General features: G+C 38.7%; 1 protein-coding gene across 4 annotated transcripts in view; it reads right to left on the reverse strand.

The window, feature by feature from the left end:
- The window catches only part of St7 (suppression of tumorigenicity 7), a 246813-nt gene that overhangs the window by 168981 nt on the left and 51675 nt on the right, over positions 1-26157 (reverse strand). The window contains exon 1 of one of the 4 annotated variants that reach the window (XM_028871759.2): positions 20293-21250. The exons of 2 other annotated variants lie outside the window; for them this stretch is intronic. In XM_028871759.2, coding sequence (XP_028727592.1) covers positions 20293-20314 — 22 coding nt within the window. In that variant the 5' untranslated portion in view covers positions 20315-21250. Of the gene's footprint in view, positions 1-20292; positions 21251-26157 lie in introns of those variants that run through there. One more of the 4 variants, XM_028871761.2, reaches the window with a different exon arrangement.

Genomic DNA, 26157 nt, shown 5'->3' on the forward strand with positions numbered 1-26157 from the left:
ATGAAAGCAAATATTAGATATAATGTATGCTAATAAAAACTTCTGACATTGTCAAGTGAATGTTCAACCTGATTTCTAATTTGAGGAATAAGTGGAAATGAGATGCTATCTTCATTCATAGGTTTAAGAAAGCTCATAGCTTAGCTGGCTCATGCTTGCTGCGCACCAACGCCTTCACTGTGAGTGAGAAGGCCGTGGGATCTTCTTACCACCACACAGCGAGGATAGGGAGAGCTGACCCTTTTGAAGCCCGTTAATACAGAGCATTGGTGAAAGTGAGGTACAGCGGACTCTGCCGTACATCACTGCTGACTGTTTTGTTTTATTGGAGACTCTATGTTTTATGTGTTCTACAGGGGCTCAAGGGACTCCATAAATGCAACATGATTTTTCCTATAATAGATCACACTATATTCACATAAGACCTACTGTGAAGCTATTTTAAAATATAAAATGGTAGGATCTACATATTTTTAAAGCAGATTTTAAAAAGAAAACTAAAGGAAATTAAAAATATGAACTGAAAAAAATGTTTAAAGATTTCTTTTAATTTATATTTACAAATTGATGTTTGAATCTGCCATATAGGTACAGGTGCCAGAGGAAGGCATTAGACGCCCTGGAGCTAGAGTTACAGGTGGGTATGACCCACCCAACATGGGTACTGGAAACAGAATTTGGGTCTTCTAGAAGAGCAAAAAGCACTCTTAACCATTGGCCCATCTCTCCAGTCTCCAGAGCTAAGACCTCCCATTTTGGTAAGTCAAAGGAGAAAGAAAATATATACAGAAATTTTTATACAATGATAGATCTGAAAAAATTATATAAGGCCATCAATACTTCTTGGCTAATGACCCTCTTCATTCATCTCAAAGGCAGGAAAGAAGGTTGCATTCTCAAATCAGATTACTCTGACTTATATCTTCCCAATCCACATTAAGAACCCTCGTAATTATACTAATCACATCTAGATGGCCTAAGATAACTTCTACATTTTAAAATATCAGTACACTGATACATTATTTCCACCTAATTTTCTGCCATTGATGTAATACGTCTATAGATTCCAGGAATGGAGACACAGACTTGTTTGTGGGGTGCTACATCTCCTCTAAACTGTATGTTGAAACTTCATAGGCATTCTAACATATCTGAGAGGAAAGACTGTTAAGGGTGACTGGGCGTTAGAAGTTCTGGCCCTAAGAATGGATTAATCCCTCTGTCACATTAGTTAGCTATCCTGAAAGCTCCTTACGTAAAAGCACAAGCTGAACCCACATCTCCCAGTCTACCACCCTTATTATGCAATGGGATGTCACAGACATAAGGCTCTCACTACATGACACCTCTCAGTCTTGGACTTCTCCACCTCCAGAACTGTAAACCAAAGAAACAGACTGCTTCTAATTGACCTGGGCTATAGTATTTGGTGACCACAGCAGAAAACAGATGGAGACAAGTCCTTTAGCTGTTTATCAAAGGTATGGGTAACCAGCTTATGGAAAAATGACTTTCTTATTTTTAAGGCAAAATATGCTTCATTAAAGTAGCCTATTCAGATATATTGTGAAAGAAGGAATAACTATGCAGACAGAAGGAACATTTGTGTGTGAAAAGAAGAGTGATTCTATAAGTGGATATAGAAGATGCATGTCGAAAGTAATAATACAATGAGAGGCAACATACAGGGAGCACAGAGAATTGAACATCCCAATAAAATAACTATTTCCATAACAACCAATTTTTAGCCTTTCAACCTCATACCACTGTGCTGCTGCTGCTGCTCTGTGTGTTCATTCCTTATGAATATTCTCTTTAATTAAAACATCCATTCCACTGACTTACAGGTCTGGGTAATCTAATGACTGTCTTAGTGACTTTTCTAATTCTGTGAAGCCACCATGACAAAGAAAACTTAGAAAAGGAAACACTTACTGGAGCTCATGCTTCCAGAGAGTTAAGCATGGCAGCAGGCAGGTGGGCATGGCATTGGAGTATTAGCTAAATTCATACATTCTAATCCACAAGTTTCAGGCAAAAAAAGTATATTTGGAATGGCTCTAGTCATTTGAACCCTCAAATCCCACTCCAGAGACACACCTCCTCTAGGAAGCCCTCGCCCCCTAATCCTTCCCGAAATGTTCTACCAACTAGGGACCAAGTATTCAAATGTATGAGCCTGCTGAGGCCATTCTCATTCAAACCACCTGTTCCTGATCCTTTGACACACAAACATCTCTGGTCTTCACTGGAAGAAGAAAGCAGTGCACTCCACAAGAAAAGAATTTACAATATGTAACAAATCTATGTGCTACAAAAGTGGTAGTATTCTCTCTACTTGCTACAAAAGTGGTAGTATTCTCGGTGTAAAATATGAATTTGAAGGAGAGGGAGGAGGGGCATTCGAGGTTTTGGAGGGAGAGAAGGCTAGGTAGAAACATTGTGGTTTATTATCATCTGAAAGAGAGAAAAACCATAAATTTGCAGTAAAGCCTCAAGCCTACATCCCAGAGTGACTGGTTTCCACACCCTTCAATGGAAACTAACTCATGTCCTTCCTGTTTGCAGTTGGTCTGCACATCATCAGGCAGATAACAAACAGCTCCTGAGAACTGTTCCCCAGAGAAATCCCTGACATCCCAAAAAGACTCTTCTACTAACAGTAACTAAAAATCAACCCAGTCAAAGGGGATGAAAAAGTTTATGATGGAGTAAGTAGAGGTTTCTAAAGCCAAAACGAAGGGAGATAGTTTGACGGATGTGTGCCAAGGGGTAGCTCCATGGAATAAATTCTACCAATAAAATTAGAGAATAGTCTTCAACATTAGATCAATTCAGTTAACTATACACTCTTTTGGCAACGACCCTACATAAGCTAGCTGAAATAAATATGAAATTCTAAATATATCAGCATCTGTTCCATAGGCAATTTTTTTCCCATAAGAGGAACTGGTATGAATCAGCTCTCCATTAGTCAAATGTATATACCCACATCCACTAGTTGAGAAAAACACTGCAGCTCTAAGTGGTGATGCTCACTTAGAATCCCAGAATTAGGGGGCTAAGATGTGAGGAACACAAGTTCAAAGCCATCTTACTTACTGAGACCCTGACTCAGTAAATAAATAAAACGTGGAATGGTAGACTAAGACCTCAGGATTTAAAACAAAGTTTACTGAGGAGCATTCCCTATTGAGGTATAATACAACAACATGTTTCATATAAACGTGCTGCCCAAAGAGGAGATTGGCACACACAGATACATACTTCCTCACTGATGTCTGGATTTCCTATTATGCTAACTGCTTTTTATGTGCAGAGCTTATTACTGGCAAAACTTGTGTTCTTCTAGCTCCAATGACCGAATTTCTCTTGAGAACACTGTCTAAATTTATGAGATGGCTGACCAGCTGAAGCAGTATGTTTTGTAACCACAAAAGAGGAGGACAAGTATTTAGATAGAGTGCGCCAGACTTCCCAGGATCACAGTCTAGTCTTGGGAACAATCTCCTGGGAGCTGGAGTGAGGAGAGGAGATTTGTTTGCAGCCTCTGCACAACAAAAGATACATTTTTTAAAAAGCAATAAAAAATACACCTCTGTTACATAGAAAGTAGAAGTAAAAGCTATCATGTGTTCTTCCATGCCTGGACTGCTTTCCCCTGGTCCCTTTAATCAACAATAACGCCTTCAGCATCTCCACATAGTAAACACAATGACCTGAACCAACCAGAAACCTACCACAGTGCAAACCATCCATTTGCCAGCTTAGGTCGGGAAGAGATGAGCTAGACCACATCAAGTATTAGATTCAACCATATCTAGAAATAATGTCATGATATTTAAGATGATACGATTTGCCATACAACTAATATCATTTGAGCCTTCCTTCATAGAAGTATATGCTTAGCTGTAAAGTACTCTTGGGGATGATAAAAAAAAATCTTTAAGTGCAATGCTGAATATTTTAGAGGATAATTTTAATAGTTTTGTGAGAATGAATAAAATCATATATTCCTAGCCAGTAGGAGACTTTGAAAAAAAACAGTCCTCAATTTTCTTGATTCTAAAAGACACGCCCTAGTTTAGGGTGCTAGGGGTAATCTAGAGGACTAGCATCAGCCATCCTTGTCCCAGTCTTTTCTATTGGCTGGTCTATTTCTCTCTCCTCTCCTCTCCTCTCCTCTCCTCTCCTCTCCTCTCCTCTCCTCTCCTCTCCTCTCCTCTCCTCTCCTCTCCTCTCCTCTTCTCTTCTCTCTCTCTCCTCTCTCTCTCTCTCTCATTCTAACCTTTACATCCGAGTGCTCACTCAGCTTACATAACATCATGAGTGTGTTTCCTCTTCATCTTGAAATCAGTTCTGTGCAGAAAGCTTTTGTGCTAGAACTCTGCACTATATAAAACTGCCACATCTGCCTAATCACCAGCATAAAATACTAATGGCAGGGGAAGCTGCCTCACAAAACACATAACTACCTTATCTACCCATGCATCTTCCATCGAAGCTCGTCAGGGCAGTATACTCACTCCTCATATCACTAATTTTCCTGCAGCCAGAAGGCAGGGCCTACAACAGCTTTAAATTAGCTGAGAAGAAAGAGACTTTTGAGAGTTTGAAATATTAAAGTGATGCAGTAAAGCAAAGAAGGAGAAAAGAAAGTTGGACTCTCATCATGCCTACTCATAGCCCTAGGAAAGAATCTGGAACTGAGTATGGACTGGGGGAGAGCCAAGCAACTGGGACTTTTCCACCCACTGTGAGGCATGTTTTTACTACACAACAACTATCTAAAGACACAAAATGGGCAGCCAGACCAAAAGGTGTGTGAATATATGCAGGATGTCTCAAGGACCTCAATGTCATCTAAATGTTGTGGGTCTTTTTATCTGTTTCCTGGTCACCAGTGTTCTCCGAGAAACATTGCAAGTAATTATGGCTCACTTTAATAAAACTGTGGCTGGACAGAGAGCAAATAATACAGAGCCCATCATAGCTCATACTCAGCATTATTCCTACTACCAAATCTCAAAAACAAACACAAGTCCACTTACTAAATGAGTAAAACACGTAGGAATTTCCTGTCCAGATAAACCAACTCCACTGAGTCATGTCATGTTGTGTTATCCATTTTCTCAGACCTGATTTTTTTTTTCTACCTCCCACAATACAAATGACAAAATATCCTATGCCATTTAGGCTCATTTCCAATCATCTGTACCAGACATGACCACCTCCACAGCAGCCAACCGTAGGAAGAGAGTCTAACTGAATGAAAGAGAGTCTAGGAATGTCACGGTTCCAGGAGTGGGGAGTTTTCATCAAGCACAGGAAAGTCGAGTCTTAACACATGGAATGAGCTCCAAGCATAATCAACATTCCCAGGAAGACTTTTAAACAGTAAGCAACTCATTGACTTGTTAGTCTGGGACCTCCACAAGTGTAGACTCTCTCCGGAGAAGAAAAGCCAGTAACTCGGGCTCCTAATGCCCAGATCTTCAGAACTCTCCAGAGTAAGTGTGAAGTTGACATTGATTTCAAGAATTTCCAATTGTCTAGCTTTTTGTATCAATTATCAATAGATGTTTATTGATTCACATTAGACCCTGAACTAATATTTTTAGGGAAATCTACAAAGAATTTACTCACTCAAAAGAAGAGAGAAAGAGACAGAGAGGAGAGAAGGATTAGAAGGAGAGGGAGAAATAGAGAAGTAAAAAGAAAACCAAAGAAGACTAACCCTAATTTTAGAAGCATCCAATGTCAAAAAAAAAGGAGACATCAGAACTCAATTTTAATTACTTAAAATTTTTCAGTCAGAAAAATCCTGAAAGCATCCATGAAAAAGAAAAAAGAAGGCTCCATTCTGGCCACTGTGCCTAAAAGTTAAACATTCCCATTGTAAAAGTGAAAACAACCCTCAAAAAAAAAAAAAAAAAAAAAAAAAACTAATTAAGTTGCTATGACAAGAAAAGGTCTGACAACTATGACATTATCTCAGTTAAAATGTCTATGATTGTGTTTTACTTTAAGCAAATTAGATGTGCCAAAAAAAAAATTGAATTTGCAGATGAGCTGCTTTTTAAAGTCTACAACCACCCACTGAAACTAAAAATAGAAAATGTTGCTTTCATTCATTTGAAATAGTTTACAGACAAAGAAATCAATGCACAATATCAGGAAACAAAGGCAAGACGTGTTTTGCATCCCTGAATTATTGTTTTAGTCTGACACTGCACACAGATGGCATTTGCAGACTTCAACTTCCTCAAGAAGAGAACCTGGAAACAGTCAATCTAGCATTAAAAAGGAATGGGCTACAGTGAGGAGGGCAGCTGATAATGCCCCAGTAGATGAAGACCGAAGGTCTCAGGGCCTGGTAGTTTATTGATAGACAAAAGGAAATCAAACAACAAAAACCAGCTCTCCCATTGATCCAAAATAACCTTGGCTTGGCAAAAGCTTACAGGAAATAAGGCTGGAAAAATAGAGTGAAAGATTACCAACACATGCTAGTACTAGAAGGGACAGCAACAGGATGGCCATCTCTATCATATCCTACTATAAATCCCCAAAACACAAAGCAACAAGGAAACCCACAGGTATTTTATTTTTCTCCCTAACCGGTGATAGACTCTGTCCATTATCATTAAAAATCAAGATGCTTGGGTCAGTGAGATGTCTCAGTGGGCAAAAACACTTTTCATGCCAGCTTGATCATTGAGCTCAAACTCTTGAGCCCACAGAAGCAGAGAAGCAACTGCCAAGAGTTGTCTTCTGACCATGAATGGCATAGAGTGGGCACGCACGCACACACACACACACACACACACACACACACACACACACTAATAATGAACAAATTTTAAATGAAAAAGTTTACCAAATTCCTCAGAAGGTGAAAGTGCCAATGAATCTATCTGAATTGCAATAAAATATTTGCAAAGCCTGTCATAGTATCTATATTAAAGTATCATAAAACTTTCAAATAAAGAATTGCAAAAATGCATGACTTTAAGAAAGTGTAAAAAAGTAAACATACAAACATAAAAAAACACAATCCTATAGTAGCCACAAATAGCTGGTGACTATTTGTATTTATAAAGATTCTCTTTACAAATTAAGCTTAAAATACTATTATATGTGTGTACATATATATATTTATGTATGTATATATATATATATATGAGTTCTGTTTACATTTTTAGATATGCTCCTGAAATAAAGAGGATACTGACATTCCCAGGTTTAATTCAGTAATTAATTTTCTGGAATGAGATTAGGTATAATTGGTAGCTGATACCAGGATAAAAACTGTAACCACTGAGGCTCTGTCTGCAAAAATAACTCTTTAGCCTCCCTCAACACATCATACTGTCAACTATTAAGTGGACAAATTACTTTTATTACTCAGTTTAGCAAACACCAAAATAAACTCCAGGCTAGGGAAAATACAGCGTAACTGTCAGGATAAGACACCGGCAGACATGACTGATAGAGCAGCATCGTACAAGAACAGGTGATGTTGCTGAGCCTTCTCCAGAAACAGCCAGCTTAAGGTACTTCAAACTGTGTCAGTACACAGCATTACTTGTGTCCTCATTGTACAGAGGAAGACACTGAGAAGTTCATTTTAATATACCTAAGGTCATTTAGTTGGTAAGTAGAATAAAGATTCCAGACCAGAAAGAATAACCCCAGAACATATGAAAGAGTATTCATGCTTCCTCCAGTATAAAATACAGCAGGGTGCTGAAAATGGAGGATATTTTTGGTAGGAAGCAGTGACTTGGGGGAAAGGTGTAGAGGAGAGATGATGCTGGAAAGAAGATTTGTTCTGCGTGGTACAGAGGAATTTATAAATCTGGTGATGGGGTGTGGTTTAAAAGGAGGGCTGGAATCACATAGGAGAACCAGGGAAGTTCTAAGCAAGTGGTGCTCGGAAAGAACATCAAAGAGTAAAAGACTGTCAAAGCGATGAGCAGCTAGAAAAGGAGAAAGGTCGAGGGGAAGACCCTGCTTGAGAAAATGCATTTGGGAAAGGGCAAATAAGCCCTGTTTGCCTGCAACATATACACAAAGCAGTGGTGGGAGTTCAGATAAGACAGGAAGGTTGAGACCATATGGTGGCTAGCTCGCAACACCCAGCCAAAGAGTTTATATTTAGCTCAAAAAGCAATGAGAAGTTACTGAAAATGTTTTGAGCAGGTGCTGGACATTGAGGAACATGGTCAATACGCTAGCTCACACAGAACAATATGAACTGTATAATTCCAAAGCAAAGCTAATTTTAAATCAGGAAAATAAGACAGTGACTGTTAAGGAAGAACCTGTTCAGAAGGGGCACAAAGGGGCTTTCTAAAATGACAGGAGTGTTGTCTATCTTACTTTGGGTGTTGAGATCAACCTGTTAGCTGTTTATCAACAAAGAAGAAGGGAAATTCACCCTGGAGAGCATGCCTGGATATAGAGACAGAAGAGCCTAGGAGAAAAGGGGAAGATGACAATTACAAACACCCAGAAGAATATGGAAAACCAGGAGATGGGATGTAAAGAGAAACAAAGGAACCAGTAACGTGTGTGTGTGTGTGTGTGTGTGTGTGTGTGTGTGTGTGTGTGTGTGTAAATACTTCAAGTCAGAACTGATGTAAAAGTATGTATGTGTAAATTACAATTTCATCCCTGCCACATGTCAGGAACCAAACCTATTCTCTCCATTTTCTATGTGTTTAATGTTGCAATTTCTATCTTGTGTACACTTTATTTCATATCAATTAAGTGTATTGATGAGTGCAAACTGTGTTTGTTTGCAGCATGGCGAACTCCAGCCCTCAGGCTGGTCACTCGATCTGTCTACTTTATGCACCATGGCAATTCCAGCAGGTTAACTATTAGGGTCATTTTACAGGTGAACAAACCAAAGCTAAAGGATAAGGTGCCCAAAGCAACATCATAAACCGAGGCTATCTTATCTGCCTATAAATATATATTTATAATAATAAAAAAATATTAACAAGGTCAGGCTGCCAAGGACCAACTAAGAAAAAGGATGAAAAGGTCAGCCTAAATGAACCCACAATATATTAATAATATTCATCTCGCAGGTTTCAAAAGACTACAATAGTTAGCCTGGTTTCATTCTGATAGGATACTACTAGAAGCTGCCCCCCAAAAAAGGGGGGAATGTGATGCTAGTACTCTAGGCATTATGGAAGAAAACTTAACAGATCCATATGTATATGACATATATGTCATATACCATTTCAGGCAATTCAATCTCCATCAAATAAAAAATCATGACACTTGCAGACTTTGACAATCATTACAGGTAATAGTACATAATTAGAATGAGTTATTAGAAATTCAAGTGCTAATTTAATTTTTAAAGGTGACAAATGCTATGGTGAATCTAATTCAAGGGAGGTTGTGCTTCATCCCTTGGGATTGGAAGGAACACAGACATCTAAGAGTCTCAGGCAAGCTGGCAACCTCAGAGCATGGCAGAAAAGGCTTAAAACACAGATCTTTTTTGCTGGTTTGTTTTGTTTTTTGAGACAAACTGGCCTCTACAACTCACTCTGTAGTCCAGGCTGTCCTCAAACTCACAGATATGTCTGCTTCTACCTCCCAAGCACTGGGATTAAACACGTGCATCACTACGTAAGGAGATCTTGGTTCCGGATATAAAAATTCACAAATTTAAATTATCCTAACTGAAGAAATACACATACTTAGGCAAGAGTCGGACTGAAGTATACCAGAATAAAGGAGTTTCCAAAGACATAAGAAAGAGAAAGAGCACATGTGAAGGCATTCAGTAACACTGACATGAGTATAAGTCTAAGCTTTCTAGGTACAAACGTCCCTATCTACAGTTCTTCCTTCCTAGCAATATTTTATGGGAACATTTCTTTGATAAAAATCTCACTTTGTAGTCATTTCAAATTTTTATAAGTGTAAATATATCCTCCAAATTCAAAATTTTATTAATAGCAGGAATTTTACCTTTTATACGACATAGTACTTTTTCTTTTTTTTTCTTCTTTCTTTTTTTTTTTTTTTTTTTTTGGTTTTTCGAGACAGGGTTTCTCTGTGTAGCTTTGCGCCTTTCCTGGAACTCACTTGGTAGCCCAGGCTGGCCTCGAACTCACAGAGATCCACCTGGCTCTGCCTCCCGAGTGCTGGGATTAAAGGCGTGCGCCACCACCATCGCCGCCACCACCATCGCCGCCGCCGCCGCCGCCGCCGCCGCCGCCGCCCGGCAAACATAGTACTTTTTCTAGGAGAGTATAGTTGGCTAAGTGATGTAATTTATTCTCCTCCATATATTCTTTTGTTAATGAATTTAAAAAGCAGCTCTCACTGTCCTTGTAATTCCATAGCTAATTTCTTCACTGCTTGACCAAAGTCAAGGCATAAATGAAGGAAAGGAACAAATACACCATTTTCATGAGAGATGCTAGAAAGATGCTGGAAAGATCTGTCACTAAGATTGGTTTAATAAAAAGCTGATTGGCCGGTACCAGGAATGAATTATAGGAGGGACAACCAAACTAGGAGAATGATGGGAAGAAGAAGGGCAGAGTCGGGGGAGATGCCAGCCAGACACCCAGAAAGCAGGATGTGTAGAAAATGAGGTAACAAGCCATGAGCCACATGGCCGAGGGTAGATAAGAAATATGGGTTAATTTAAAGTTAAGAGTTAGCTAGTAACAAGCCTGAGCTATCAGTGAGTTAGCTAGTAACAAACCTGAACTATCAGCCAAGCAATTACAATATTAAGTCTCCCTGTCAGTTATTTGGGAAGTGGCTTGAGGGACAGAAACTTCTGCCTACAAAGTTCAGCTGATAAAGGAGCTTGTCACCAGGCCTGGCCACCTGGTCTAATGTTCAGATTGCATAAAGTGTCATCCTGTGACCACCACATATGCACCATGGCATGCACACTCCTATGCCCATACAGACACATAAAATACATAAAGAAAACTCAATCAGTAGGTGAAAAAAAGAACACCCATTATTAACACACACTATGTGTAAAAGTGTGCTCACAATGGATCATTGTATACACAGAACCAAAAAATTTAGAAGAAAACATAGAGGAAAAATCTTTATAACCTGAAAGTAAACATAACTTTTACATAGTGCATTAGAAATTGATAACTGGGCTTGATCAAAATTTAAAACTTAACATTGTGAGGAAAATACAACAACAACAAAAAACTATATGCCATAAGAAAGTATTGTCAATATCTATATGTAACAATAGTATTGTATCAAAATATATGAGGAACTTTTAAAACTCAGTAAGGATCTAATTTGTAAAATAAATTATTTAAAATGCTATTTCATCAAAAGATGATATACAAATGACCAAAAAGTATGTGAAAAGCTACTCAATATATTTAAGAGCAAGAAAAATGCAAATTAAAATCACAGTATACCCACACATACCCATTAAATTATATAAATTAAAAGGGCTGACAACAGCAAATATTGGCAAGAATGAAGATAAAATCAATTCTCATCTACTGCTGTAAAAAAAATACATAACCATTTTGGAAAATGTGTTGGCAATTTCTCAAAAGCTGCATTTCCAGGTGTACAATTGTTGAGAAAGAAAAATGAGAACATGGCATCTGGGGATGTAGTCTGATGGCAGACATTTACTTAAGGCACATGAGGCCCTGAGTTCAATCCACAGCGCTGCAAAGTAGAATAGCCAAATAAAATTAAATCACGGCTAAGAAATGAAAACATGTTCACACAAGGAATTACCCCGGAGGATTTATACGGTAGCTTTATTCACAAGAACTAAAGACAGGAATAACCTCAGCCCTGACAGTCAGGTGGGCCAGTACATTCACGTCTATTATCCAGCAATAAAAAGAATTCTCAATAGCTGCAATAACACGGTTGACAACATTATGCTGAAAAAAAAGAAGTGTATATTATAGTATTCCATTTATATGAAATTATATGATTATAAACATGGGAATTGGCTGTAAAGCACAAGGGAACTCTTGGGAGTGACAGTATCATGGTCAATCTTGATTGTAATAACACTGACTACATGAATATACACATTTCATCCAACTATACATTGAAAGTGAATACATTGTATGTAACACCGATAATGGTATTTTAAACACTGATTTCCCGGGGCTGGAAGGATGGCTCGGTGGTCGGGAGCAAGTGTTGCTCTTGCAGAGGACCCAGGTTCCGTCCCAGCACTCACAGAGCAGCTCACAACCACCTGTTGTGACTCCAGTTTCATGAGATCCAACACCCTCTTCTGGCTGGCTACTGGCTGTAACAGGAACGAACATGATACACACACACACACAGGCAAAAATACATATAAAATAAAAAATAAATAATAACAAAGTGATCTTCCTTAAAGATTCTGCATATTTTATAATACCGACCTAAGGAAGAACCTTTGTTCCTTTGACTCATGTGTACTGGCATAAAAACGAATTTCAACTACATAGGCTTACAGTGTCTATGCTAATTTTGTATTAAATGGCAGAAATAAATAACTAAGAAAAGAGATAGTATCCAAGTCTAAAATATTCACTTTTTGAAACTTTATATAAAATATCTGAAGATCCCTGAGCAGTGCCTCTTTAGTCTAGAAACTACCTGTGGCAAATCTAGTTTCCTGGTAAAGCCACTATTATATTTTCCATACCACATTCTCTTTTGCGGTGTGACTTTGCCACTTACACCTTTATTACACAATGGCTCTTGTTCCCCTCTTTTTAAATCTGGCTTATCCTCGTTATTTATGTGACCACTATAATACATGGAAGTGACTTCTGAGACCTCAGAAGCCAAACCGTAAGAAACACCACAGCTTCTACCTGATCTTTCAGAGCACTCTGTCATGGGCTATTCTTTCCAAGAATTCAGCACCATGCTATAAGAAGCTTCAGCCACAGGAAGAAGCTAAGTGTCCACATTTCTGCCCATAGCTCCAGGAAGCCCCAAGTCAACAGGCAAGAACCACATTATTCTGGACCTCTGGCTCACATGAGCCTTAAAAATGGCTACAGAAATCTGGCCATAACTGCACAAGGGACCTAAGGATGAGAGCCATGAGCGGGGCTTGCTTAACAGTGAAAAATGGCAATACGTACTTATTGTAAGCTGCTGTGTTTGGGGATTATTCGATAGTAATAGGGAACTGAATAACCATTATACTAAAATAAGCCCAGCAATGTTCAGGGGAGAAATGGCAGGTTTCTGAGTGAGGCAAGGCTAGGCTGGACCCCCTATGTGTTTTTCCTCAGGTCAGACCCTATCAAAAGCCTTTTCTCAGTCTCAAGTATTGGGTACGTAGCCGGGGTGGAGGAAGTAGCAAAAGTTACAACAATAAAGTACTGTGATTTCTCAGTCCATGTATATCCTCAACAGGCTTACTGCTGCCCAAAATGTGTACAAAATCTTGAATCTTAAATACATGCTAATTTTTAATTATAACAGGAATGCAATTCTATTTTCATGCTGTAGAGAAATTGATGACTAGAGTACCTGATCATAATTACTGCACTTTTAAGAATGGTCATTTAACTTAGATCTGACATAGTAAAGCCATCAATATATAGGAAATTAGCAGCACATTTCAGTTTATCTATCCACGATAAATCTGCATTTAGTAATTAATGTCTCCCATGCTATTGCTCTTTCATGCCACCTGGCCTTGCTCTGAAGGGTGACAAGTAAGAGCTGTTCATTGACATATTTTTAGCATAGCAGAAATACATGAAAAGCACCTCAGCCTAAAACATGTCCTTAAACCCTATGTTAACCCCATTATAATTCAACATATCATATTTCCAATAATCCTATCACCCATAGCAAATCCAGGTATTAAGAACACATGTTAACTAATAAGAGCTTAGTGTATGGTGGTACCTGCCATGCTCTGGGGATGCCTTTTAAGAGACCAATAATGACTAACTCATTAACCCATTGACACTGCTGAGAACCACAATGTGACAAACAGCCCACACATTTTACATCTAAGAGGACATTTCTGGAACCCTGAAGATTCCAACTTTTCCTTAATTTGATATATTAAATTACACATTCATAGGACTACCACACTGATATGGTCAAATTTACATTGATAGAGTATTTTAAATGGCGAACAATCCAACTTAATAGGCTTAAGCCATTTCTGCAAGTGTTAGGATCACTTAGTGATGCCATGGGAGTGACCACAGGTAGCAAATACACAGAGTGTTCTCCAACCCTGACCCACCTCATCCAGTTCTATGCAAACTCTTCCATCAAAAGTATTCTCCATGAGACTTTCAGTCTTCCTCCCAGTCTGAGGAAGTGATGGCTTCCTCTCTTTTGTTACTCATTCTCACTGCCGCATATTATTTTACAGAGATGTCCTTTGGTAAGCCCCTCCCTGATGCACACATCCTAGCCCTGAAAAGCCAGTTCTCCTAACACTAAAATTTCATTTAATAAGCCACAATTTAAATATACACAGCAAAACCCTGGTAGTATGTGCTACAGACACCATTTTAATGCAGCCAACTGAGAGCCCAGAATGTTTATACTTGGTACTCCTTATCTGTTTTGTCTGCCATTTCTACTTCATGTATTAAATTGCACAATCACTTTTTAATTCACAATTATTTCTATGAGAATACAAATAAGATATAATGAAAATCTTACAATTTACCATTGTAGCATAGCAAATATGACTTTTAACTTATATCGCATGTGTATTTTCTAGGTAAAAACAAAAAAGTGACCATACAATTCATATGGTATCCAAACAGTCTCAGATCTCGAGTTTAAAAAACTGACTATATTAATTATAAATGGCTATTATAAATGTTCAAAAATACAAATGCCCAGTGACTTTCCTAACTCAGAATCCCTAACAACAGGGACTATTCACATCCTGTGTAATTCCATGGGAATCCTACGGGGAAAGTTCCATATACGGCAATTTCCCTGATGGATTCCCCACAGTTTAGACAGGATATGAATCTGGTCCATTGTAGCAATGAAAACAACAAACCACTGAACACTTGTGTGATTTTTGCTGAACAAACTATAGGCGACCCCTTAGGGAGTCCAACAGTGGGGTGAAAGTAAGAAGCCAATGGATATTTTTATTCTACTTTTAAGCTAGGGAATAAACATGGAAATATCCACAAAAGCAATTTACTCCTGTCTTCCTTTAAAATATGCTCTTGGTTCTAAAGATAAAATGTTAACTATCAACAGAGAAAAAACTCAAAAAGAAATCTCACATCAGATCTTGCTGTTAGACTGAAAGCAGACAGAGTAAAGCAAGTCAAAAATGTTGCATGGGCCTTAACATTCCAAGCTCCTACGTGAACTTATCTCAACATAAATCCCCCAAAGCCACATTAGCTTTCATATATCTATATGCTTCAGTTGTCTGTGCACCCTACCTACCTAAAGCCATGCAATAATATTTTTCTCCTACACACATGTTCTAAGTGCAGACTTGGGAGTTTAGTCCAACCCCAGCTAAGCATTTCTACTTTTGCTTTGAGATGAAAGCATCTAAAATCCAATATAGCTCAAGACTAGCAACGAGATCAATGTCGTAAGAAAGGAAAATAGCTGGTGTTCCTAAACTACCTAGTTACATATGACAAATGCTAAGGGGAAAATAAGTATAGTACTAAAATATCCAACATCCTAACAGAAAAAAAAAAACAGTTCTAACAGTTACTGACAATAATCAGGTGTTTATATTGAGAAATGGTCCATTTTAAAGGTGATCTGGGACAGCCATAGCCCCTATTCATACTTCAGCTTATTCACACATGTTTCAATAAAACAACAGACCCAAGTTCAACCTTACATAGAGCCAGCTGTCAAGAAGGTCCCTGGGTGCACATAAAAGAGTGTGACTTGTTTCCTTACCAGATGCACTTCATCCCAGAAGCTTCGTGACCTAACGTTACAGGGTGTATTCATTTGATTGTCTCCCATACAACTGCTCCAAATCAAAATTTTTGAGAATCTTCTTGTTCTCAATAGCATGACACCATGGTTGCTATTACTCCTAACCTGTCAGTTCCAACTTAATTAATAGATCTATAATTAAAGTACTGGCAACAGGTGAACTTCGGTGCCCATCACAGACGAATTATATGAGTAACATCCCACAGATCTCTCTCATTACCCACTGGGTGATGCAGGCAAACTAAAGAAGGAACTCTGCACAGCCTGTCATCACCTCATCGCGGCTAAGATAGATGGCCAAGTCTCACACTAGTTACTATTTTGTTGGTACTCTGGTGGTTTCCTCCATGCCTCACAAATGCCTTAGTCTAGAATTTCTCTTTGCAAATCTGTAGCAAAATGTGGAAGGGGAGATTCGAGGATGCTGTTTTCCTCAGGGATATCCTATTTCTCAGCAGGTAAGGTACTAATCTAATAAGGCAGGTGCTTTGGGAGACACATTAATGTATCAGGGCACAATTCCCACCACTGCATACCTTAAACAGTCCCTTCATTGGCACCCTTGAGAAATAGAAAAGTTATATGGGGGGGGGGGGGAGAGGAGCCCAGGCAATACTAATCGAATAATGTGCATTACAGTTAAAACATCTGTTCTTTGAAGAATAACCAGCTTTATGAGGAAGAGTGTGACCAAAGGTCAGCAGTGGAAATAGTTTTCCTCACTTGATAAACAGAAAAGATAAACTGTTTTTCTCCTGTTACCAATTTTCTTTACTTCACAAAAGCTGAAATTTTGTTTTCCTCTTAAACAGTTTGCAAGATTTTTTTTTAATTTTGCAGAATTCTACTGATTTTTCTATATAAACTTCATTAAACCAAGTTAAGTACTGCAAATATGCATCTAATTATTGCTTTACTCAATAAAACTTTGTTGATAGCATTTTCTTCTTGTAAATTATTCTGACTCCTACAAAGCATTAGTCCCATTTTTAGACACAAATAATTTCAGTAAAGGAAAAATGTATTAGAATACATCCATATGGTAGCAGAGTGACAGGAAACCTCAGAGCTATTATCCTTCTCACCTCATCATGATGAGTCTCCTAACACTACAGACAACTTCACGTCAAAGCGAGGCCTAAGGAGAGAAGGGTCAGTCAACACAACTACAGGAAATTAACATCCCCAAGTCAGAAAGATGAGACAGGATTGTCAGAGACGGAGGATGGAACGATGCTGGTGGGCTGGGAAGAGAAGATGCTAGCCTGGTGTGGAGGAGTCCCTAGGTGAACCACTCACACTGTAAACAGACAAAACATTGAATAAAATAAACTACATCATACATTAATGCAGACTTATTCATTATTTCTGCATGGTAATGTAAGTCTCTAACTTGTGAGACATTTGCTCTTCCAGGTCAATTTTGTCATTTAATAAGACTATTTCCTTTTATTTAGGGGTTGTCTAGGAGGGAGGGTTACTTAAGATAAACAACATCTTGGTGAGATAGAAATATAAGAATGTAGAATGCAGGCACTACAGACACCTGACCTCAAAAATCTAAGACATAAAAATCAACTTAATTATATATTCAACAAGTAAACAATGAAGATGTGTTCCCTTTGTCTTATCTTAAAACACAAGAAGCAAGAAAGAAAATTTAAAAGAGCCATTAACAATGAGTCTGGGAAAACACAAATCAGAACAGTGACTATCACCATTTGATTATCACCATTGGGGGGGGGGGGAGTAATAATGAATGGCAAGACCATAATACTTCCTGAGGAAACACAAGTGTTCCATATCTCCATCCAGGGAGGGTTCTACCATACAAACATGGGTACAAATGCTTAGAAGCCATAGTAAGACTTATCCATCCTATGATATGTCAATCATACCTCAATTTAAACAACAGTTAACTAAGGAAGGCTGAGAGTAGGAGAAACAGTCTTCCCCAAGGAAGAACACACCCATTGGTTATCCAATACCAAATGGTCAGCCTTGAAAACATAAACACAAGTAACATTATAGAGACAGAGGAGGTTGTATTTAGGCATTTAGAAATAAATATATACAGAGACATATACATAAATGCATGTTAACAACAATTAATAAACAAAAGAGGTCATAAATCTGAAAGAGAGCAAGGAAGGGTATGTATACAGGAAGAGTTGGAGGGAGGAAAAGGAAGGGGGAAATGATGTAAGTATTTTATATTCTAAAAAAAAACAAAGGAAAGAATTTTTAAAATAAAAAATCTGATACAAGTAAGGCACAGCATCCTAACGTCAAGAACAGACTCCCCCATCTCTGAAGGTGGCTTCTCTTGGTGTTTCTAGGACCTGCCCCCCACTGCAGGCAAGCTGGCTAAAGACTTCCTAAGACAGTTCTGTAAGAACACCGAAGTTGGTCTGGGAGGCTCCTTCCAAACTAATTAAAACTTCAAAGAGTACTGCTTCCTGCATGTTCTGAACGTGGAGAATTTTCGGGCCCACAAAACAACAGCCAAGGTAAAGTAATGCAGGTAAAGGGCTGCAGGCAAAGCAAGCACTCAGCGTAGACACACTTAGCGCACAGAATCTCAGCGTAGACACACTTGGCGCACAGAATCTCAGCGTAGACACACTTAGCGCACAGAATCTCCTCATCTGAAAGAAGACAGCCATCTAATTCGAAATGCCCACAGGGAGCATGGATACCTGTGGGCTTCTAGTAACAAGCCAGAGATAAGCATTAATCCTCAGTCAAAGCAAAAAGGTTCTCAGTCAAAGCAAAACTGCTAAAACCTGGCATGACAGTGGTCTGTGCGCTGACTAGTACTCAGTTCCGTTCCATAACGGTAGCCATGGAGACCAAAAAGCAGTTTTCAAATATACCAGATAGCACATGGGTGAGACTATCAAAAGATAAGGTTTGATGGTGAAAAAAAAAAACTGTGTCTATTTGGAAAAACAGGCCAGACAATGGAAGGGACCCTGGTATGAGAGCCCAACAATGCATTTCAATTGCCTCTAACAGCACTAATTTCCCTGTAACACACAGTATAAAGATTTCTGTCCTCACCGAGGGTCTTACATCAATTAAATTCCATTACTGAAATGAGAAACTGGAAGATCTCTGCCACTGAAAGATGTTTCTTGGATGACAAGAATTCCAAATGTACCATTAAATGAATTTTAAAATATTTTCAAATTATTAAGAAACATATGTCGAATGGACACTAAATTTCTTATTAGTCTGTCTTGAACTTGATTACAAAATATGGTAGCCCTGGAAATGGGAGACTTCAGCAATAAAACAACAAAAATGAGCTTTTTTAAAGCCAGTCAAGAAACAAAAGAACTGAGGGTTATTAGCTCTCTGCAAATGCTATTTCTCTACAATAATCAGCAGCTATCCAACAGGCACACGGATGGCTGTGACCAGAAAGTTGGGGTCAAATTACAAATTCATCAGAAATAGATTTCCTCAATGTCCTGCCTTAACCCAGTCCCCTTGTCCCCTGCAAAGCCAGGCCAGTAGGTCAAATCTCTAGACATTCATGACTGTCACCTTTGCTTACAGATGATGGTGAAATGTTCTGCAGAGCATGTACAACCTCACTGTTACTTTACACCAAACATGAAATGGTTCTCAGCTAGGTTGACTATCACCAATTTTTAAATACCTGGCTAGTGTGTCTACAACTGCTGTCCAGCCCAGCCCAGTGAGCTGGGCCTGCTCTGCACCAAAGCAATTTCATTGTATAAGTTTAAAACGTATACAAGGCTGCCATTCTGTGATGTTAGCCAACATATCAAATTTGAAACCATTGTGAAAAAAAGCACTCTGTCTCAAGTAGAAAGCTATTTATTGTTCTTCTTAAACCTACATGTAGTGTCTACCCATGTGTTTTTGTAAAAATATGGAGGAAGATATATAAAGACACCTTTATCTCTCCCTGGATGAAAAATGCAAGCCCTTATCTTGCAAACACTGTCATCTCAGAGTCTTCTAGCACCTATTTTAGGGTCTAAGGACATTAGGAGCCTCCAACAACGGATCAGTGGCAGTCCAGATCCCATCAATTAGCAAGGTCTGAGAGGCTGCCTGCATCCTGTCTTACCTCCTCCCTCTTGGAGGCCTCGTTTTGACCACATTGACAAGCCTGGCTTTAAGAATGAATAATCCACTTCAGGGAAGTCTCTTACCCAAGACCAATTCTTCTGTGATTAGAGGCAAATGCAAATATTATGAACCTGAGGCAGAGTGACATGAACTCAAGCCAGGGCAACCCTGGTAGCACACAATTCTATAGAAGAGAAGTAGGATCCATTTACTTACATGAGGATTCAGTACCAAACATGGCTGGCTCCAGAAGCTGCTTTTAAAAAAAAAAAATTAGAAGAAAGGAAAGGAAAGGAAAAAGGAAGTAAGAAAACGTAAGATGTGCATGTGCTCCTGAGAAGGAAGAGATGAGCTGGCTACACAGCAGGGGTCATGAAGGCAGACAATGCAGTCCCAGCTATGTCCAGCTGCCAGATTCTCCTCCAAGGGCTTCAGCTTTCTCTCGAGAGGGGAAAGCAAGGTCTCCTACACCATCCCAAAGCGAAGAGCTGCTTTTCAAAATCCACAAGGCAAAGAAAGGCCCACGCGGCTGTTGCGGGATGCAGTGAGGAGGGCTAGGTAGCGCAGGGCAGGTCTGCGAGCAGCAGCGCGGATACTGCAATCCTCAGCCCCGCTGGAGCAGTAAGACAATAGCAGGGCTTATGCATACGCCGGATGACGTCAGGGACACTGCACGGACGGACCGCGGCTGCATGAACCAGAGGCTCCAGGGTTTCAGAGGAGCAGCGCGATTCAAAAGGGAATTCCTTTGTCATAAAATGCAGAAGACCAAAAACCACAAGCACATGCCCCCTCCTGAAGAGCTCTTCATCCTGTGATGCCACTCAGCAAGGGACCTCAGAGAAATTTAAACACTGTCCTTCTACCAACTAACCACAAAGATAGGCGGATCAGGGATGCTGGTTCATTACAGCAAATAAAGCTTTGCAGCAGAATTAACGAGTATCAGAAATGAGAAAAATAATCTGCATGTAAATGTAATTACAGAAGTGTCCAAGACTATGTTCTCTAAATTATGGTAGGTTGACATCAAAGGATGTATATTTAATCACAAATAGATGAAGAGACGCATGCTACATACCTCTGGAGCACCTAAGTGCACATGACTGTGTTAGTGAAATAATAGTGTAAGTGGTTGGCACACAACCTCAAATAGAAGAGGTTGCACCTTTACTTATTGGCAAATATTATTCAAATATGGAAACCACAGATTTGTGTGCACATATTTCTCCCCTTATTCCTTCTGCCTTATTTTAAATTTTACCTTTTGAAAATTTCTGTCATTTTCAGAGTAACTTGGGCATTTTAAGGCTGTGTGAAATACCTGTGTACACTTATGGATGAACGGGCATTTATGACTAACATATTTCTTCTTAATCTACACAAACAAAAATAACTGAAAATAATACCAATATGCTTCTCGACTCACTGAGCAAATAAAAGTCTTCCTGTATTATCTGATTTTACTCCTCTAAATCTGATTTTTAAAACACATGTTAAAAGTATGTGGACTTTCTTTAGAGTGCCTACTCAACACAAGTAAAGACAGAAGTTTCTTTCCATGTTTTAAAAATCCTCAACTGTACAAAAAAAAGTATTGTGTGCATAATGCAACACATTAAAAGTCATATACAGAAGGAAGTTCAAGAGTTCAAGACTCCCCTCCACCCATTCTCAACATCCACACCTTTTTCAATAATTTCTTTTGTTTACAAAGAACTGTCTTAATATGGATACAACTTTTAAACATTAAATTTATGACAGGAATGAGGAACTGAAAATTACCCCCCAAAAATAGCATTCGTAGTTCCTCTGGTTATTAGATGTGGACGGGCCTCATCATCTTAGCTGCTTGCATAATAGTTCATTGTATTCACTGTACAGCTTACTCAAGGTAAAGTAGCTTAGCATGCTGAAAACACGGAACCAACATGCATAGTGAGGGTGAACAAAGCTGAGGTGCAGGAAAGAATATCAGTATGTACTGTTCATTTGTTTACTGCATGCACTCATGCATTTAATCTTTCTGACTCCATGGAGAGATAATGCTGGTGCCTCCATCTGAAAGTTAACCTGCCAAGGTGGTGTAAGCAGTAAGCATTATGCTGACATTCAAATCCAGAGCAAAGCCGTTAACCTGACAACTGCAACACCTCTTGCAAAATGAACTAACAGTTGTCAAAATTATAGAGCATTTTAAAAGCTCAAATGAGAGGAAGGGAAAACAAATGAATAGAAAAGGTAGACAGAGATTTTTTAAAGTCACCAAAGAAAACTGAAAAATTACAGAAGCACTAAAAATTTCAGTATCAATTAAACTGTAAATATATAATAATGTCCCCCTCCAAAAAAAGCTGTCGAGCCACAGCCAAGGGTAAGTATTAATAATGTCGAGATGTATCTCAGCAAGTGGCAATGAATAATAAAGTTGTGAAACCTTAAAATCAAAGGTTATCTTATGTGAGCAATGTATTTAGTTGCTTACTTACTTTTACCTTGGGAAAGATCTACTTCCGCAAGTACTCGTATACTTGTATACAAGATCTTGTATATGAAGTCACTCAAATAATGGATGGATTTGGAATAAAAAAAAAATTAGAGGAAGTAGAAAAGAAGTTGATCCCCTGAGGATGAGAAACTTGTCAACAGAGGCCATGATGATCTATATGCAACGACTACTTTACCAACTGCCTCGCTCCTTGTTTGAGCTCATACATGAGCTGAATGCACATATCACAGATCAGTATCTCTTTTTGGCACAGGGTTATAGGAATTAGGTTAAAGGTTATAATGTTTTTCAAGAAATTTTCTTTTTAGATAATCTTAGGGGCACCAGTCTGCTAAAAACTTTAGGCATCTAACATATCAACAACATTGGACAGAATTCACACCACATGACTCATGTACCTAGAGGATGGTGGGGTGGAGGGGGGTTCTAAACACTTTAGAAAGTTTAAGTGCTGTTCACTGAGTACTCCTCACTGACAAAAAGCATTTCAGAAGTCCATTTGCTCAAATTATCTCCTCTTGTACACTCGGAGAGTAAGCCCAAATTTCAGTGTGTTGCCTAAAGAAAATGTAAAGGAAGCAAAACTGATTTGAAGTCCCTAAACTCTCCTGCTCCCCGCACCCCGCCAGAAACAAAAGGCCACAAAAATAGATTTTTAAAACCAAAAGTAATCTTTGAATTCATTTTGTCTAATTATTAACACCTAATACCTTACCCTTCCACTCACAAACACAGTATTGCTAATGTCAGGATAAAATTAGCAGTGAGGGCCAGCAAGATGACTAGTTGATAAAGAATTTTCTGCACAAGCCTGAGGGCCTGAGTGAGTTCAATCTTAGAAGCCGTGTAAAGGTGGAAAAAGAGAACCAGGTCCACAAACTTGACCTCTGAATTCCACGTGAATATCATGGTACATGTTCCCACACTCACAGAGAGCACACAAGTACATGTCATAGTAACAACAAGAAAATTTTTAATTTAGTTTTTTTAATTAGAGATCTGATTTATAAGTAAATTGAAACTAACAATGAGAGAAAATGCTAATAGTCCAAATAATTTTTTGTTCAAAATAATCATCATAAGGGGCTGAGGGGATGGTCCAGTGGTTAAAGCAATCTGTCGAGCTACTACTCATATCTGGAAGCTCCTGGTCCAATCCAGAGACACCCCACTTCAATGAACACAATGGAGAGTGACTGAAGAAGACTCCTACATCTACCTTGGACCTTCACATGCATACACAGGCAAAAATGAACATGCACTCCACAACCACATACATATAAAAAGAGAAGGAAATATTATAAAATAGGAAACATTCTGGTAAATACAACTGAAATTTTTTAATTAATTATTCTATTATTAATTATTTAACACTGTGTGTGAGAGCACATGATGGAGGGGCACAAGCCACAGTGCACATGTGAAGGTCAGAAAATCTTGGTGAAATTGGCACTCTCCTACCTACCTGTGGATTCCAGAGACCAAACGTGGGTTGCCAGGCTTGAATGGCGTGTGCTTTTACCTGCTGTGCCAGTAACGGAAGTCAGAAAGCACTTTTAAAAGGAACCTCGTGTACACATTTATTTCCTCTTTCCTGAGAGCCTGCTGCTTTACTCGATGGGCACAGCATGAACTAATACCTTTCTCCCTAGAGCTGACTCTAATCCTAGTTGATGGGACAGAGACACAGATATGCAGTGTATAAGCATGTGTATAAATTATGAAGATAGATAGGCAGGAATTGGAGGAAATGGGATGAAAGGCAGTGCATTTTAGGAACATTTTCAGGTGGGTCCTGAAAAGGTGACATTTCAATGGTGATTTGAAACAGAAGGGTGAAGCCTTATGAAAAGCATGGAACCATGTGGAAGACATGGCAAGTCCAGAAGCAGGAGTCATGTGGTCCCTTAAATGTTTTTTTTTTTCCAGCAGATCTATTATTAAATCACCAAGTATTAGTTTTCTATTGGAAGCTATCCCTCTGGGTGCTCTACAAGTGTGACTTAGGAGGAGAGGGGTCACACTGAACTGTGCTGATGGCACAGTGCTGCCTCTATTCCTACAGGAAATTATTGACTGTCCAGAGCCTGAAAACATGACCTGCTCTCTTCAAATGTAGTGAACTAAATGCACCCATGTTTGAAAATGAGTAAAGTAAAATAATAATGGAAGATAATATTTAAAATAGCTTCCTTCTATGTCAGATAGTTAATTTAACGAATGCATTCATTGATATGACAGAACTTAAACCATATATTGTTTCAAATATTTAAACTGTTATATCTTAATTTCCACCTTTCCCTCCTTTTAAAATTTTTCTTAGTATCTCCCTTGATATCTACTTGTTAAAAAAAAAACCTATCTTAAAAAATCAATTATGCAAATATAAAGCATTACTCAAAAACAACAGAGAAGTATATTAATGGCAACATAAAGGCAACTAAAAATGAAAGACTTAGGACTTCTAGTATGGGGAAGGAGGTACAGTTTTATTACTGAAAACATACTCAGGTGGGCAAGATGGTTCAGCAGGAAAAACATTGGCCATCAAGCCTAATGCCCTGCATTCCATGCCCAGAACCTATGTGAAGTGAAATAAGAATCAACACCATACAGTTGTCCTCTGATCGCATGTGACTGTAGGGACGTGCACACCTGCAACCACACGAATACACATCACACACACACACACACACACACACACACACACACACACACACTTCCACATAATAACAATAAAGTTTTCAAAAGTTTAAAGCATGCTTAAAGGAAGGTTGTCTGTTAAAATGTTAGAAAGTTGGCTGTTTTCCATTGAGCTATGAGGTATGTCCTTCCTGTTTCAATGCAATATGCTACAGAGAGAGAATCTTCTAAAATCTAGGTAAAATTTAGTGTCCCAAATAAACTTGAGCTATATTTTAGATTTTCTCTAAAGCAAGTACAAGTATATCTCGTGTGCTGTGTGTGTGTGAGTGTGTGTGTGTGTGTGTGTGTGTGTGTGTGTGTGCTGTGTGTGTGTATGTGTATGTTTTCTTTTCCTACCACTAGTATATCAAGACTTTTGTTCCACAACTGTGTATAAATGTTATTTTCTGTGTGGCATAACCTGCACTCAAATGCTTGACTTTAAACTTTTGGCCCAGAGAAAAGAAACGTGAGTTCATTGTGGGTTGCAGTTTAAGTCTCTATGAATATGACTCAAACTGATCCAGAAGAGACAAGGGGGTATGTCCGAGAAACTCCATTGCATGCTTATTTGAAATTAGTCACAATGTATATACCTAATTCACACATATTTAAGGAATAAACTGGTGTATATTTTTAAGCTTACATAATGTAACACACTTTTAAAAGAGCAAATTTAACTATTGTCTTTAAAGTAATTCTATTTAGTCAGAATCTATTCTAAATGTCATTTCACCTGTATATTCCACAATGAAGATTTCTCAAAGCCTAACTCTATCACCACAGAACCAAACCGCTCCCTGAAACGGAGCGTGCCTGGAGGAAGCCTGCCTTGTGCTGCTCACACACACTTCTGCTTATCTCAACTCAGCAGGAACCGCTGTGGT

The sequence above is a fragment of the Peromyscus leucopus genome, chromosome 3, assembly GCF_004664715.2.
Source record: "Peromyscus leucopus breed LL Stock chromosome 3, UCI_PerLeu_2.1, whole genome shotgun sequence".
NCBI lineage: Eukaryota > Metazoa > Chordata > Mammalia > Rodentia > Cricetidae > Peromyscus > Peromyscus leucopus.